Source organism: Melanotaenia boesemani, chromosome 1 (assembly GCF_017639745.1).
Source record: "Melanotaenia boesemani isolate fMelBoe1 chromosome 1, fMelBoe1.pri, whole genome shotgun sequence".
Taxonomy (NCBI): domain Eukaryota; kingdom Metazoa; phylum Chordata; class Actinopteri; order Atheriniformes; family Melanotaeniidae; genus Melanotaenia; species Melanotaenia boesemani.
In genome coordinates, this window is record NC_055682.1 from 16679045 (window position 1) to 16696033 (window position 16989).

General features: G+C 39.6%; 1 protein-coding gene and 3 long non-coding RNA genes across 6 annotated transcripts in view; 3 read left to right on the forward strand and 1 right to left on the reverse strand.

Moving 5' to 3' along the window:
* The window catches only part of LOC121639957, a 21398-nt gene extending 10350 nt beyond the window's left edge, over nt 1-11048 (reverse strand). Inside the window, exons 1-2 of the long non-coding RNA XR_006010291.1 lie at nt 11038-11048; nt 8595-8600 (exon numbers count right to left, since the gene is read on the reverse strand). This is a non-coding gene — a long non-coding RNA (uncharacterized LOC121639957). The remainder of the gene's footprint in view (nt 1-8594; nt 8601-11037) is intronic.
* On the forward strand, nt 90-2848 carry LOC121639954. Its single transcript, XR_006010290.1, has 2 exons — nt 90-344; nt 1734-2848. It is a non-coding gene; the product is annotated as an uncharacterized LOC121639954 (long non-coding RNA).
* Nucleotides 3575-16989, forward strand: part of gpc5a (glypican 5a) — a 148765-nt gene continuing 135350 nt past the window's right edge. The window contains exons 1-3 of one of the 3 annotated variants that reach the window (XM_041985523.1): nt 3577-3674; nt 3820-3993; nt 6274-6435. In XM_041985523.1, coding sequence (XP_041841457.1) covers nt 3846-3993; nt 6274-6435 — 310 coding nt within the window. In that variant the 5' untranslated portion in view covers nt 3577-3674; nt 3820-3845. Of the gene's footprint in view, nt 3994-6273; nt 6436-16989 lie in introns of all 3 variants that reach the window. The other 2 variants (XM_041985529.1, XM_041985522.1) reach the window with 2 other exon arrangements.
* LOC121639963 overlaps nt 6784-16989 on the forward strand; it is a 21252-nt gene continuing 11046 nt past the window's right edge. Inside the window, exons 1-2 of the long non-coding RNA XR_006010292.1 lie at nt 6784-6795; nt 7180-7184. This is a non-coding gene — a long non-coding RNA (uncharacterized LOC121639963). The remainder of the gene's footprint in view (nt 6796-7179; nt 7185-16989) is intronic.

Below are 16989 nucleotides of genomic sequence, written 5' to 3' on the forward strand. Positions count from 1 at the left end.
TCTTTGGTTGGAAATGTGGGTCGGAAGTCCCGTAGTTTATGTATGCTAATAGGGTAGTTGGGGGTTGTAGCTAGATATTTACGTTCGGTGGGAGCCGCCCTTCATTCACCCACATGGTTACCAACTGGTCGCCTTCGCGCCACTTTCTTAACGCTGTAATCATTTTTAAGAAGCATCTCTGGGCTACAAATGGTCTCAATACCGACTCGGGGTTCACTTTATGTTTTGTTTTTGCCTGCCGGGATAAAAGTTTTCGGTTGGGTTACGTATTTATTGGTCTTTTTTGTCGGTGTGAGACTACACGGCAGCCCAAGCAAGTGAGCGAAGATGGTGGATTTCGGCTGGTGAGTGTCTACCGAGCGCATGTTTATCGGCAAGGAAGTCGGAATCGGGCTGATGTTTTACTCTTTGTTTAGATAAGTTACATCCCTTGTTTTGTGTATTATGTTCGTCTCTATGCGTATCGTCGTGCTGCTTGCGATTTCTAAACATTACAACATAAATGATATGTTGGCGATGAAAACAGTGTAACGTGAGGCGCATGGCAGCCCCCTCAGCTCCACCATTGAGGGAATGAGGGAGATTTGAAATGCTGTACGGAGCTTTCTCCGCTGCGCTCCAGCATGTAGTTCCACATAATCTGGCCTCGTTGGAACTGATTGTGTCCACGCACGATACTCTTAATATTTGTTAAATAAGTTTGAAAATTTAGCCAGTTTGATGCTCGGTGTCGAGTGCAGTGGTGTGTGAGTTAAAGTGCCCCCCAGAACAAAGCAGCAGCACATGGGGCAGCTGTAGGCCCCGCGCTTTAGATCAGCTAGCTTAGCTTAGCCACACAAACTTTAGACATCGGTATTAAAACCGAAAATCACGCAATTTAAGTGTACTTTGAGGAAAAAAATATGATCAATCTAGCAGGGCGCACGTGCTCTTTATGCTTTAAACGTGTGCTTGCTAGTTGCTGGCTAATGGCTAATCGATGGCGAACTTAATTTCAGTTTTATTACTGTTTGTAAGATGTAAAGAAATAAGTATTTTGTCTTTACTGATGACCCCTTCACTTACATGCACAATTTCCAATGGTAAACAGGACAACTGTGATAACGTGGTCTACCATGTTTTCATAAAGTCGATACTAGCTAGCAGCAGGTAGGCTACCTACTCAATCAGCACAGCACACCGCTGCTGTTTGCTGTTAGCCACTGCTGCTCACACACTGGTGGTAGCCTTGTTTGCTAAGACGTCCGAATCTGCGACCCGTTGATCTCCCTATATAAAAACTACAGAAAGTTAATTTTCACGATGTTTGACTACATTCGAGTTGGGATTGACTTGCTTTGAGTAGTTTCTGCTAAGGGTTGGCGCACTTCGAGGCGCCATGTTAAAAGAGGTGGGGGAGGGGTAAACAACACCGTTCCGTGCGCAAGCGCTGCCGTGCTGCAGCGAACGCGGGCCGCAGGTTGTGCTCATTCATGTTTTCAGTGACCTCGTGCGCCTATGGCACACCACAACGTCGTAAAAAACGTTATCTCACACGGTTAATTGTTGATGAAAAAACTGTGGGAATGCAAAGGGTTGAAGGTGGAAAATATTAGATCTGCGCATTGAAACTATTCACAAGAAATCCCGTAACACGTGCGCGCATCAGCCTGCACATTTTTTACTTGTTGCATTTTTGAAGAAAGTGGTGTGTAATGGTTTTACTGACCCCTCAATTATCTTCTGTTTTTCAGATCCACCAAGAGGTGCAGGTTCCCAGGATAAAAGTCTCAAATCGTGGAGCAGTGGGACCATCTTCCTTGTGGTGTTAGAAGGCTATGATGCCATTATCGGTCTGTGTATTGTCAAAGTGCTTACAGTGCAGGTAGTACTGTGTAATACCTACTGCAGTGGAGGCACTTACAGCAATATCCTGACAATGATGAGCTGACGCTTTGATGTTACATGTCATTTGAAGTACTGTCTTTGTGCTAAGGTGCATCTAGTGCAGATAGTGAAATAGACTAGCACCTACTGCCCTAAGTGCTCCTTCTGGCATAAGGGGCTGTGATATGCACCACCAGACCATTCTTAATTTCTAATTGGGCTCAAACATCTCGCAGTTCTCTGCTAGTTTTGCATAGTTGCACTACAAGAATACATGAGTTGTGCAAATCTATGCAAAACTGATGGTGGCCTGCTTGCTCTCCACCTGTTTAGATTTCTTTGGTTTTGGGGGTGTTGCATCAAACAACTTTATTTGAATAATACACCATAAACATGGCTTTAAAAAAAGTGGAAAACATGAAAAAAAAACAAAAAACAAAAAAAAATAGCATTTGCCAGTTCCCATGAGCGAAACTGAGTTCAGTAGTACTAAAGTGCTTATAGTGCAGGTAGTGTTTTTCCTATCTACTGCAATGTGAGCACTTGAAGTACTTCTAACTGTGTCTCCTGCAGGCAGAGTTGAACAGTCAAAGACAAATCTGTTATTCGTGGCCTGTTTAGTTTTGCTGGTTTGCATTCAGCTTTAACAGGTGTTCGCTGTGCAAATCCATGCAAAACTGACTAGGTTTACGAGTTGTGTTCTGCCAAGGAGAACCGCTTTTCATCATGTGAAGGGACGTCTGGAGGTGTCCTGTCCTGTGCAGGTGGGGATTAGTAGCAATGCTGTACCATTGGAGGTATTGCACTTGTCCCGGCCTGTAAAGATGCAGGAGATGAAGCTAATTGGAATCTTCTGAATGTTAAAAATCTGTTTACACAACTGTTTTTCTCTTTTCCCTGTGCTGCTTTGGTCTATTTAAACGCAGTGTGATATTACTGTTTTGTAAGATTTTTTTTTTTAAAAAATAAAAAATTGAAAATATTCTCCTGTGTGATTTTATTATATGCAGTTGTATTATTGTATGTTTAATATTTCCAATTAAACATGAGATTAAATCGATTCAGATCAGATTGGTGTATGTCATATTAAAATGCTTAAATGTGTAAAAATGGTCTGTAATGCATAATGTACAATTTATGCAAAAAATTGGTGCTGCGAATTGAGTTGCAGTATATTAAAGCCTACGTGGGTAGTTTGTGGCCAAATCACACCAAGTGATATATTTTTGTCCAAGTTGGCTGTAAGAGAGGGTTTTTAAAAATTTTGTATGGCGCGCTTTGTGCCACATCCTTGCATCATCTGAAATATGTAAAATGGTGAAGTTGGTGAAGTCATGCATGTCAATATTTAGCTACAGAATAAGATTTTATCGTTAACTTGCGGTATGAACCCCCCCCCCCCCCCCTATGTATTTTTTGCCAGGAAGTGGACACACCAGAATAATTTCTTTTATTAGGGTTTTATATTCAGCTACACATAATTGAAGTGAAATTTAGAATTATTTTGGTTCACTGAATAACAAGTATTTGCCAGAAGAAAAAAAAAACAGTATAGATTTTTGTACACCACTTGGAAGTAATAGATCTGGAGGTACGGATGAATTTGCAGCACACGATGATCTCTGAAGTTTAGGTCTGTCCGCTAGATGGCGCTGGTCGGCTGCCCTCCTGAAGAGGATCCAGCCGCCTACTGCAGGTAACATCACGGTACCGCCTTTGCTGTCGGTCCAGCCAACTTGGGACAGCATGAGGCATTCATACAAAGGAGTCACACCGCTGCAACTTTGTATTTGCTCCAGGATTTAAAGGTTTATCCGGACAGAAACACAAACTCCACATGAACCACGCCGGTTTCTGAAACCTGAAATGTGGACTCATCCGATACTTGCTGTCGCCTAGAAGGACGAGCCCCCAACTTCTAAGAAGGCTTCATATTATCAATTTCTTTCTTAGGATCATTGTACCGGGATTTAATTAAAATGCACGTGCTATGGACGGGCTGCGTTGTCCTACTTGTTTTTGGCGGATCTGGACTCGGGAACCCAAACAAATGCGACGAAGCGCGCAAAGTTTTTCAACTCAGGCAAATCGGACCAAATCATTTATTGCCTATAAGTCCCAGACCAGGTATGTGGAGCAGATATATCTGCACAGAAGCGGACAGGTGTGCATGTTTTTTCGTCATTTAACTTTCAGTGCAATGCAGATTGACAGAACTTCAGCAAATATCCTTTATCAACTGCAATGTGACGCTTTTCCAGTCTTTTTAAGTACTAATTATAAAACAATTATATTAGAGAAAAATCACTTAAACTTTTAAGGGCATTTTTGGGTTCATATCCAACTTGGAGCAATATGTCTATACTGTATGCTGTTGAACAGTCTGTATGGGATTAATTACATGATTAACGGCGCATAGGTCACTGTGAGTCATGCTGTTTTAACCCCATGACACCTTGATCTACAGCTGCTGGGATTACTTGTTGATTGAGAGGAAAAAGAAATTCTCCTCCCTCCATTGGGTGTTTACTGAGGATAAGTGGCTTGTATGGGATAAACAGGAATTACTTTGTGTGAAGTTAGGTAAACTAGGTCTTACTTAACTTTCTGAACCCCACCCCTGGCAATTCAGTGCAAGATCTGAGGGGAATTAAGGGTGTGGATATTTATGCGGGCTGTCAGTGATAGTCTGGGTTGCTGCTGCTTCTCCTATTGGAAGTTTAATGGTGTCCTGCCACAAACTATAGCCTATAAACGCTCAGTAACCCTCTTCACCATCATTGCTGATGAATTCAATTGACAGAAAACCCTCAAATACCTCCTAAACCTCCAACTAACCCCCATAACACCATCACTCCTCTTGCCACTTACGTGAGCCTGCGTGTGGCTGTGCAGTTTTAAGTATGAGAGTTGTTTCATGACAGCAATATGAAATTTCTGTGATGAACTGTGGAAAGTGTGTTTGTGTGTCGGGGTGGGGTGGGTCTCCTGTGGTTAAAGAGTTGATAAGTTCCTGTAAAAATACTTGCATCTGTCTAAATGTTCACCACCAGTCATCTTTCTGGCAACCTTACAGCTAAAACTTTAGATTTATCTGGATATCAGGAAGATATAAATAATTTCCTTAATGGATTCAGATTAATATGCTGTAGCACATGTGAAATGGGAGATAGTGGGAGGTGAGGATGATGTTGAGTGTGATCTTTGCTTGTCTATGATTGCTGTGTGAAAACTAGCCCCCAGTAATTCCAGGAGCTGCAGAGATGTTTCCATTTTTTACACTGCCAGTCTGATAAGGAGTATCAAACAACCTTCAGTGTGGGTCAAAACACAGCAAGACAGGGATGTATTGCCTAAACCCAAACTGCTCCTGTCTGCAGTGTGGGACGTGGAAATAGGTCTGGGTTGAGTTTGGGTTAAAAAAAGCAAGACCTGGGGCACTTTCATGTTTTGTTATCTGGAAGACTTTGAATTCCAACATGTGTGCCATTGCCTGCTCGGCTCTTTGCTCACTCTTAAACCTCGCCGGGAGCTGATAGCGTCTCTGGCAGCAGTCTGCACACTCTGCCTGGGCATGTCCGAGAGGCTCCTGCAGAGTCTTGGGTCTCCTTTAAGATGTTTTTTATTGTCCCATATGCAGATCACTTACATGTGCTTGTAGGGGACAATTCAAGTCTGATCGAGACGATAACTCTTTGATTCAACATCTTCCTTCAGATTCCAGATGCTTTGATTTTCTTGCTCCACTTGTGCGTTGCTAGGCAAACAGCAGTGGTGTTTGTCCTTACCTGGTGTTTTTGTAAATGTCTTCAATGAATATGGCTGTGAGACTTTTCATATAACATAATTAACTGATGATGCTTAATACAGATTTCCTGATTACAGCTAATCATTTTAGCTATTTATGTACTGTTTACTCAGCTGTGCCTCTGTGATGACCCACTGAGATAGCAACTGAAACATTTGTATGATGTATTTGACGTCACTAATATTGATGTCAGTGGCTTTAATTGAATTGTCTCAATACTTATTTTGTTTTTTCAGACATTTATATATCCTACAAGACTGATTGTAATCCCCTTTCAGCTTGTTTATTTGGTATAGACCTGCAAAATTCAATGTTATTCTTTTATTACCTCTTACCTCTCATGACTGCTGTTGTGATTCCTCGTTTTTTCACACCCCTGGCTAGTTGCTGTTGGCTGCTGGCAGATTTATTTGTGTTTTAAAGGTGAAAGTGGATAACCTCTAAAACAGCATGCCTAATCTCAGTGTGTGACTTTCATGTTTTAGCATTAGATAAAAGACACAGAGTTAAGTGTTTGTTTAAGAACATACTTTTTATGGGAGTATTTTGAAAGTACAAAATAAATTTTAAGTTCCCAACATTTAATCTGTGGCTCTTAGGTTCAGACCTTCAGGTGTGCACATCCAGGAACCTGACGTGCTGCACCAAAAAGATGGAGGAGAGGTACCAGGTGGCAGCCCGGAGAGACATCCAGAACCTCTTACAGATGTCCAGTTCCAGCCTCAAGTTTCTCATATCACGCAACGTGGCTGCTTTTCAAGGTAATTGCATAGCATGTGATTAGTCACTGCTGCTGTAACTTTATAAACATGACTGAGTGCAAATATTTATCCTGTTGATGAGTAGCGTATGTGCAGATGTTTGTGTGTAATTCCAAGCTTGAGTGTCCATCAAGTAGTTGGGGTTTGTGTGGGTGTTGTTATAACGGTGGATGAGTCAGTATGTGTGAGTTTCTGTGTGTGTAAACCTTGACATTAGAGAAAACAGAGCTGTGTCTGTGTGAGTAGATCTCCTACCTTCTGATCATCAGATTAGATATGCTAGCTGTTCCTGTTGGAGGAACAGCAGTTAGATGATCTCCCTTTCTGTGTAAGGTGTCCCTCTATACTGTATTATAAAATGTCTATAATTCTCATATTTAGAAATGTGGAAAGCATTGACACGTTTTAAACTCACTGAAGTGGACATCCTTGCTTGTGTTAGTATTGTTTTCCATTCCTCACCATCCTTTCACTCAGCAATGACTTGCAGGTAGTGACTTGCCTCTGTCTGTGTGTTCTACCTGCACAGCGTGAGCTGTTTCTTTCACTCTAGCTGATAACTGTCATATGATGGCTGAAATGGGTGGGCAACAGATACAGAGGTTATGACTTGAACGTGCAGTCTCAGACGTGTCATTAAGCCAATTCACTTTAACGATGGCTCTCAGTTTAAAAACGGGCTCTTATCCTCCCCCGAAACTCAAATGATTTATAAGAGAGTCTTGCATGATCACAGTGTTTCAGTTGCGGTTTGCAGGGGTAATGCCCTGTTTTTTGTCTTCAGATGTTTCATTTGCCTGTTTAGGCGTTGAACTTGAAAAAATGTACCTACCGTTTTACCATTTCTGAAGTTTATGATGCATGACACGTCTAAAATGCTGGTAAAACTTAGTCCGAAACATTTCCGATACTATAAAAATGTCAGGCTGGTGTTATTTTTATCAAGATCTTTACTCAGTCTGTGACACTTATCTCCAAGCCTAAGCTTTTTTTAAGGATAGGACTAAAAATGAGTGGGAAAATGTCCAAAGAAATACTTTAAAAGACATTAAAAATACCTGGAGAACTATTGTTCAAGACCAGTTGTAAAGATTAGAACAAAGTCTGGCTTCTTGGATGAAAAATATAAAGAAATGAAGGATGGCTCAAGACTTTTTTCTCATTACTGTAACAGTTTTTGGTAATGAAGGTTTTGATCAAACATGGCAGTAAGTCAAACTTGGCTGCAGGAGCTGGTAGCTGTTTGAAAACACACTCGATGAGCAGTGCTCACATGGTTTCTTCTGTGGAACGACAGCCAGTACTCACTCCTGCCAAACCAAACAGAGTTCCCTGTCAACATCAGCCCCCGTCAGTCAACAAATACAGGGGGCCGTTTCCAAAATCCAGCATACATGATACAAGTAGCAACAGACCGTCAGTTATTTGGAGTCACAGCTGCAGCATCACTGCTCTGAATATTACATTTATTAAACTGCAATGTTATGCTATTAAGCTGATTTCTTCATTTCTTTGTAAAGGCAAATGATACAAAGCTGTGTGATCATTGCTGTTGGTCTGTTTGCTTGTCTTGATTTCTTATCTCCAACCTCCCCTACACCGTGTCCGTTCATCCTAGAAGCAGCTCAGTTGGCTGAATGAAACGTTGCCATTGTAGATTTCAGCAGACCACAGATATGTATAATCTAAATGTTTCTCTTAAGAGCCTAGTCAGGACCCTTTTGCCTCACACGGCAACACACAGGATGTCTTGTTTATGCATTCTTTTCAATGTGCAGGATGGTGAGGCTCCGTATTTTAAGTCAATCTGTAATTTTTCTAAACCTCACTAGGTTGTTTTAATTCCTAAACCTAACAAAGCTAAAGCAATGGTTCAGGTAAGCAGGAATAACAACAATGAACACTGTACAGAAATAGTGGAGGAACTATAAAAATGTCTTGATATTGAGGGAAAAAAAAACAAACAATAAAAAAAACATTAAAATAAACGTCCAAAACAGGATATTTAATCACTCCAGGCTACAAAAAAATTAAGAAAGAGGCAAACGCATCATATGAACTCCATAACAAATGTTTGTTTGCATGTGTGATGCATAGAAAATGGAGCCTGATCCATAACATAACCGATGGTCAGAAACTTATTAAAAACTTTTAATGACTCAAATCTTATTTTATAGATATAAATAAAGGAGCTGATAATCATAGTTGGAAAATTCCAACTATCAGGTACAGAAGTTGATATTTCAATTGAACTGCAGAAAGTGACAATTTCTCTCTTCCTGCTGAACACTGGTTTCTTTCTGTTGAGGGAAATTTGTACTGATGGAAGTTGATACTTGTTCAAATGTTTAGTCAGACCCATTGGCTTGCATTAACAAATGTCTGTCACACACACACACCCCCACACACATCCATGCCACCCACGTGGCATTGTTCTGTTTGGCAGTAGATGCTTTAAGAGCCTTTGTCACATGGAGAAAACTCACTGTGGCACAATATGTATGGGAAGCACGGAGGGACGGAAATGTCTGGGAAGTTCTTAGATCCTAACACAGTGGAAAAGGGAGCGTTTTTGTCTGTCATGTGCAGACAAAAGAATCAATCAAGAATCAAGCCGAGCATTTAATCGGTTGTTCAAATCTTGGGAGTGTTCAATGATGCTGAACTGATATGAGTGAAGTGTTTCTTATTCACCTTGTGTGACAGATTCTATTAGGAGATTTTAGCAGAGGAAGACAAGGACCATGAACCTTTACATGAAATAAAATACAGTTTAATTTCCTCAACAATTGAAGCATCACTGTTACTTGTTTACAAAGTCTTTTCTGGTGTAAAGGGGTAAAACAAACAGGAAATGTTGGCCTTTTACTGGATGGGTGTGGGGTATTCCAGAAATACAAGTCCCATAGATTTAGTCTTGTAATGATTGGCAGCCCGCACTGTAATTTGAGAGACATCAGAAAACAAGTAGAACGTTATAATGCATTACAACCACAGAAAGGAGGAAGAATGAGTTAAGAGAGGGGTCGGCTAATGCGATCATTTGTCTTGTGCAAAGCCTTCAATTAGGCCTCTTTATATGATGCAACTGATGGGGGGCGGGGAATTAGAAGAATGTAGCAGGATATCGATCTTAAACTCTCAGGAGACATAAAAAATAAAATTAACCCATTAAAAGCTTTTGAAATGTTTCTTTTCTCAGGAGACGTGGCACTCATATTTTTAAGGGGTCCCAGTTAAAATCTTTAATAGTGACTTTTACTTAAGAAAGCGCATGATACTTTAACAAAGTGAGTGTTTTATATTGTGAAAACGGGCCCTTGCTTATGAGCTTTTCTTGAAATCAGAAATGGTTCATTACATTTTCCCATTTTTCTGAAATGTGTGCTGTAGCATATCAGTGTCTCATCCTTAAATGAACCTGACTGCCGATTTTCAGGTCATTTCACTACCAAAGGATAACTAGGCAACTGGAATAGAAAAAGTAGATAAAAACTAAGTCGATCACGTACTGTCAGCAGACATTCTTTGATCTTTCTAGCACATTGCTTTTTTCCCTCCAGCTCCTGGTCTGTCAGGAAGTCTCTCAGGACTTCTTGTTTTCATTCAGCAGTTGTGAGGTTCCTGCACTTTGTCCACACAACGCACAAATATGCAGCCTGCTGAGCAGGGCTTCAGGGGAGAACTTTTTATAAAAAAAAAAAAAAAAAAAAAAAAACGGGCAGGTTTGTCTCACATCCATGGCAACCAACCTGTGCGATCCCAGCGCCCCGTCGGGCAGGAGTCAAATAAAAGTCAAACAGAATGCACTATGAATCAGTTGTTGGGATGCCTGAGAGAAATGTCTGAGGGCGGCAGCTCAAATCAGAGCTCAACGCTCTCTGAGAAGGGCAGATTAAAGTAATGCCCTCCTCTGGGAGCAGTGTTGATTTGAACAACAGTTTTTTTTGGGTTGAGAAAAGCCAGTATTGGCATTAATTGTTTTATCAACACACAAAAGGCAGAATGGAAAAATTTATATCCTGTACCTGTTTAATTCATGTCTGAAGTTTCCTCAGATGATGAGAGCCAATATGTACAGGTATGTTTAATAATTTAAATCTCCAGATACAAAATGTTAATTTGTTCTTTTAGGTGCTGATTATAGGATCTGAGTCAGATTAGCTAAGTTAATGATTTGGATTCACACATATGTAAACATCAGAGTGGTGTCGACCACATCCAAAGGCTTATCCATGGTAGCATGTGGTATCAGTATGCATCCATTTCACCCCATGCAAGAGTGAAGGATTTTGGTTATCCCTCAGAGAGGATGAATGCTGATTGGTTGAAAGTTATCTTGATCTGGAAGGGGCCAACAACAACAGATTTTTATCACAAAGAGGATAAAGCACCAAAAAGAATAAGAGAGAAGAAATAAAGGTGGTAGTTTTCTTTTTAAAAATATTAGTTTCAATCTCAGTTTCAATCTCACAAAGCAGATCTTTGTCCACAATGACTTTTGCATTTTTTTTACAGCAGAACAAAGCTAAAGGACCCACCACAGCATACCAATACACAACAGTAGCTCACACCTCAGATTGCCTTACATATTTCTGAGACCTCCCCCAAGCAGCAGCAACATACTAAGCTTGCATTAGTGAACACCGAGCAGTAGCATAGCGGTGGACTTGCTCTATCTTTTAATAAAAACAGTGTCAATATCTAAATTATTACAAGTGAATGAAAAAAAAAAACACATGTTGCCTGATTGTACACTTACAGTATTTAATATGGAAAAAAGCAGAAGTTTTTGCAAATAAAAACACAACAACTGATGTGTTAACATCTCTTAATTCACCTTGAAGCTTCCCCCTCTGTAGCAAATGACTTCTTCAGGAACAGGTTGAGACTGGCTATTATAAATACTGTTGCTTGAATGTCTCTGGCATGGAGCTGTTGTAACCATTAACACTCTGTGGCTTGTGGTCTTCCTTCCAGTCAGTGTGTCATTTTGGTTTTGAAACTGGGAAGAAAAAAGTTAAAGCCATCATGAGACACAGAAATCCAGCAAACACAGGCAGTAAGTGTTGGCTTTTTAAAATGGCATTTCTTCTAATTGCAAGCTTCTGTTTTGCCAGGAGCTCAAGTGGTGCAGATAAATGCAAGATTAAACAGGCTGGGCTGACTGCTGGCATCACTCAAGTGGAAACCTGTTGTTCTCAGAATTTGCTATTTACACTCTTAAATGCTAACTGTGTTTCTGTTTACCAGCTTTTAAATTATCCACTGCACATCTTTTACTCTTTGCATTGTGAAAAGAACATAATGGAGGTGGTCTCACAGTTCAAGTGAGAGAACAGTCTTTTTTTCAGATTGGTGCTCAACAAAGGGGGATGCAAAGTCTTTTTAAATGCTGCTGGCGAGACAAATAATGTAATTATTTAGGGCAGAGTTTCTGTTTTAGTGGATAAATTTAGTTTAAATTCAGTTAAGTCAGTACTTGGTTGGCTAACTCACATGTAAACCACAACATACTAGTTTTGAGGCCAGAGAAAAGCTATTTACAATGTGGTTGAACAGATAAAATGAATCATGCAACAGTGATTTCAACATAACCTTTTCCTCCTATTGTGCTAGCCTCTAAGACAGTTCCAACACTGAAACAATTATTCTTTTAATCTGTAAGAAAAACTGGAACTCGTTGGTATTGTGTAACAGAGAAATATTCAATTGTACAATACATACTATTGTATTTAATATATTTGAAGGAAATATGGAGAGACAGTGTAATTTTGGATTGCTTTCTTAGGACAATCACATCCATGGATCAGCCCCAACATGTGTGGGAATAAATTGTACTGATCACCCTTTGGCAAGACAATGCTTTCTTATGAAACCTTTGGTCCTGATGCACAATAAGCTCAAGCCCTGATCCTAACCCCATACACAGAGGACAGAGAGGATCTACCACACAGGACCATCTCATGTGAAAGCCCTACAGCAACTATGATCTGCTTCAGATGCAGTCCTACTCTGTCATGCTTTCTTATTCTATCCCTGATCATTTCCATATTTTCATTTTCTTTTTCCATCAGATTTTAGCTGTACTGTCAGAGCATATTTCAGTTAAAAACTTGATCTCCTCCTAATGAGCTTCTGCTGTTCATTTTCCTTGTTGATCCTGACGACAGCTAAACATAAATTTATGTGGCTTGCCTGAACATTGAAATCATCCCAAAAAATATATTTTCATCCCAGAAATTACCAGAACCATGGACTTAGGCCACCTCCTCCCATCAGATCAGGGTTGGACTGTTGAGTCTCAAGCTGAAATGTATGAAGCAAGTGCAGTACAAAATATCTCTTACACATTTGCCTTTAGTTTGTAAAAGACTTGTAAAAGTCATTCATGTCACTATCAAATCTGTGCAATTCTCTTGCAGTTAGGGTCTTCAACCTCTCCTGGTATACTTTAGAGGCAAGTTAGAAAGCAACCCTTGGGTGCTTCAGTCTTCCTTTAGATATCTATTTCGGAAAACAACTTTTCATTATTAATAAAGGGCCATTTTAAGAATAAAAGTAATTCCTTATAGCCTCATTTTACTAATTTATTGTTGCCTTAGAGATGAAATGTTTGAATGAGATATTGCCTCATTGCAAATATGACTGTCTTCTTTTTTAATGATGGAAATCAAGACTACTTGAGTTAGATTATTAAGAAACATATCTATTACATCCTTTTGGCTGAGGAGATTTCCATTGTGTTTAACTGAAGACATAAGCAAGTTTACTTTAAATGCTGTTGTACTTTAAAATGCTTCTGTGTTAAATATGCAAAATACACATTTTTGTCTAAAGCTGAGTAGTTACTTCAGACACAATATTTTTCCTCTTTTTTAATCTTTACTATTCTTATGTGAATATCAGGGTGCTCTGTATGGCATATTGTTCAAAGAAGTGCTTTAAAGGCAGTGTTAAAGCAGACGTTAGCCTTAACTAACTACGCCTTTGCAATCTACATTTCTCCAGGAGTTTCGGGTTCTAAACAGTCATTTCTAACCAAAGACAGAGATTGTGCTGTGACCAGCCCTGAGCAGCTGTGGATTACTGACTTCAACATAGTGTTCAGTTCCAGTAAAATTTCTATGTTGGTCACAAATTGGCTGCTTTCCTCACTCAGGGAAAATATGCAGCTTTTTATAGGACTCTGCATTTTAGGATCCTTTGTCTTGGAATGTGTTATGAAAGAATTCTTAATGCTGCTGTAAAGAAAATAAAGACATCAGCTTTATATTTCTGGTCTGCACAGCGATGGTAGTGCACCTAAATATCATGACAGTTATATGTAGGTCCTCTTTATTCTTTTTTCCCATGTTCTAGGGACAAATTTGCAAGGGCTGTAAAGTTTCGGTGTCAGTTGGCTTTTTGTTGAGATTTTTCTGTGACCTGACTTGTGAACTTTAACTCATCCTGTAAAATAACTCAGTATCTGCTGGATTTGTGCACATGGTTCTGATTCCTAGATAGTATGCAACTGTTTTTATGTCCTGACGTTTTCTTTTAGTGCCACCAGAAGGTTTACATTTTTGATGATGTGTGAAGTGTCTCCGCACACAGAGGGATGAGTTGCTGGGAAACAAGGTGCCCAAAATTCCCGCCTCGATTATCCTTTAGCTTTTTATGTCAAGGTGAAACTGTACTCCACACAGGCAAACTACTCCTTTTTGTCAATAATTGAAAAGCTATGAATGCATCATCCATCCATCCATCCATCCATCCATCCATCCATCCATCCATCCATCCATCCATCCATCCATCCATCCATCCATCCATCCATCCATCCATCCATCCATCCATCCATCCATCCCCATTTATTCCAATGCAGGGTTGTAGTCAATGTACCTAAAACTGATTCCAGTTGCGACTTACCTTGCAACATGGATGCCTGATGAATACTTACAGGAGTAGTGTTCTGATTTTTTTCTTCTTCTTAAAGATTTCTTTAGCAAATTCTCACAGCTGGCCTTCAGATCTGTTTTGACCTGTTCTCTGCTCCATTGTGTGGGACCTTTCATTTAGCAAACTCTTTATTTGCCAGGTCTACAACCGTCTCTTCTTTGTCAGTCCTACCAGAGAAGCTTTTGTGTGTGTGTGTGTGCATGTTAGCCATTGCAGGGGCCTCTCTTCTCGATTCCCACAGAATTTGAGCTTGGCTTTGTGATTTAGGGCTGGACAGTTGATCCAGGGGAGGACAGAGGGTGAAAAAGAATGTGAAGAAGAATGACCAACTGAAGGAGAGAAAGTTGGGAGGATGCCAGTTTCTATTGAAAGTCTTTGCACAGTGTTTGAAGTCAGAAGATGAGGATTTAGAGGAAGGCAGGATTATTCAGAGTCAATACCCTTCAACAGTTAAGGCGTTGGGCCACTGCAAAGACACAATGTCAGACTAGTTGTGGCTGTTTTTCCCTCTGTCATCTGTTGCAGCTCCTGTGTCAGACATGCTAGTTAGCTAATCCTCTTACTACTCTCGCTACCTACAAAAAGTGTTGGACACTTAAGGAAATGCACTTGTGGGCTTTCTGGCTGAGCTTGATGATGAAAAAGGCTTAAGACTGGAAAGAGAATGGGGAAAATGAGAAGATGAAACCAGTCTTAAATCTGACAGTTAAATGTGGAGTGACATGCAGCTAAACCTGAAGATCTGGAAACTGTAAAATGGCCTAACGGTCTCTGAGGATAACTAAATCTGCCAACCAGAATCTGTAATGCTCAATAATTGCTAACAATTCTTCTTGTTTGGTTAATCCAGTCAAAGCGAGTGTAAGTCTTTGACATGATGTGATGGATTTTTTGGTCTGTAAAGCGCAACTTTCTGGAGTTTTAGCTACTAAAAATGGCATTGACCTCCTTGAAAACTACACTTTTCTTTTCTTTTCTTTTCTTTTCTTTTCTTTTCTTTTCTTTTCTTTTCTTTTCTTTCTCAATGGATATGATTTAAGATAAATGGATACTCTAGCTGTTTGAGCCTGTTGCTGGTTGCCTAATAGCTTTACATGTGACTAATAGTTATGAAAGTAACAGCCCCTCATGGTACTCTTAACTAAAAAGACAGTAACTGAATTATAGATGTGCACCATGTGAACATAAGTTTGCGTTAAATTTTGTTTTGTTCCAAGATTTTGACCTATATGGTCCTTTTCTTTCTAGAGGTGGACAAATTAACAACTGGGGTTAGCATAGGACCCGATAATTACTATTTTTTTTGGATGATCAAGATTTCTTTTTTTGAACTCATTCATGATAAAATAATTTAAAAATGTGTTTTTTTTAGTTCTCATGCAGCTGCCTAACGGTGGTCCAAACTCATCCCCTTTTTCGGCCCTATCTTTGTCCCACCCTCAGACATTGCTGAGGATTAGAATTAGGATGTAAAAACACAGAAGGTTATTTAGTGTACCGACTGACAAGACAATGAGAAGAGTTAGTGGAGCTTTGAATTATGGTCAGGCATCTTCACTCTGTTCTCGTGTCCAAATGACATTTCTCCACAAGTGCTGTGGTTTGTTCAGGCAAACTTAAGCTGTGATTCTGTGTTTTTTTTAAAAGATTATCATTTTTTCCTGCCAATCCTTCCAGATAAGCTATACTTATTCAGTCTTTTCTAGTTGTATTATGGACTTTAATATGTGCTAACTGAGGCCTGTCAAATCTGAGATGTAGCTCTTATTTATTTATTTATTTATTTTTTTTTTCAGATTTTCCCAAGCATTTGATAGTTTGACCTTGGATTTATCTTGCTGGAATGTCTACTCCTGGGAAAATTTGGAATGTTTTTGAAAGTTTTCTTGTTCTCAACAATCTTTCTTGCCTTAGTATAATAGACTCCAAATTGTTTGGAAATTAACTTAAAACCCTTCCCAGAGATGAACAGCAACAATGGCTTGTCGTTAACATTTTGTTGACACACACCTGAATACTTCAGACCGCGGTATTGACAGCAGTTCTGCTTTTATAGAGGTGCTCATGCCTGGACATGATCAATAAACAGAATGCAATTGATTAGCAGCACCTGGTTCTTTCTTAGCAGCTATAAAAGCAGCAAGTTTGTGTCACACACACTGCTTCTGCATTGCAGCTTATTTTCAGTTAAATAAATGGTGACATAGTGTAATATACCATGGGTAGTTGTTTATCCAAGGTTGTGTTTAGCAAATTTGAAGACTTTGTAAGATGATTTTTTATTATGCTTTGATAAGTCAAACTATAAAATTGGAAGTAGGTATACACTTTTTTTTTGCATGTTTACACCGGTCAACCCCTTGATTCTTCTGCTTTGTATTGTTGGTTTAGTTGCAGACATTTAAACCACAGAAAGTAAAAGCATGAAAATAAACTGCTGTCTGACATTGTCTTTTTTCATAAATAACTTTATAATCTGCATCCTCTGACATCCCACAGAAATCCTCGTACACTGTTGGAAACTTATTCCTGATTCTCTCTCACTGTCTGTGTGTGTTCAGTATACACCTGCTCAGGATATCCATTTCATTTGACACACTTTCTTTAATCCTG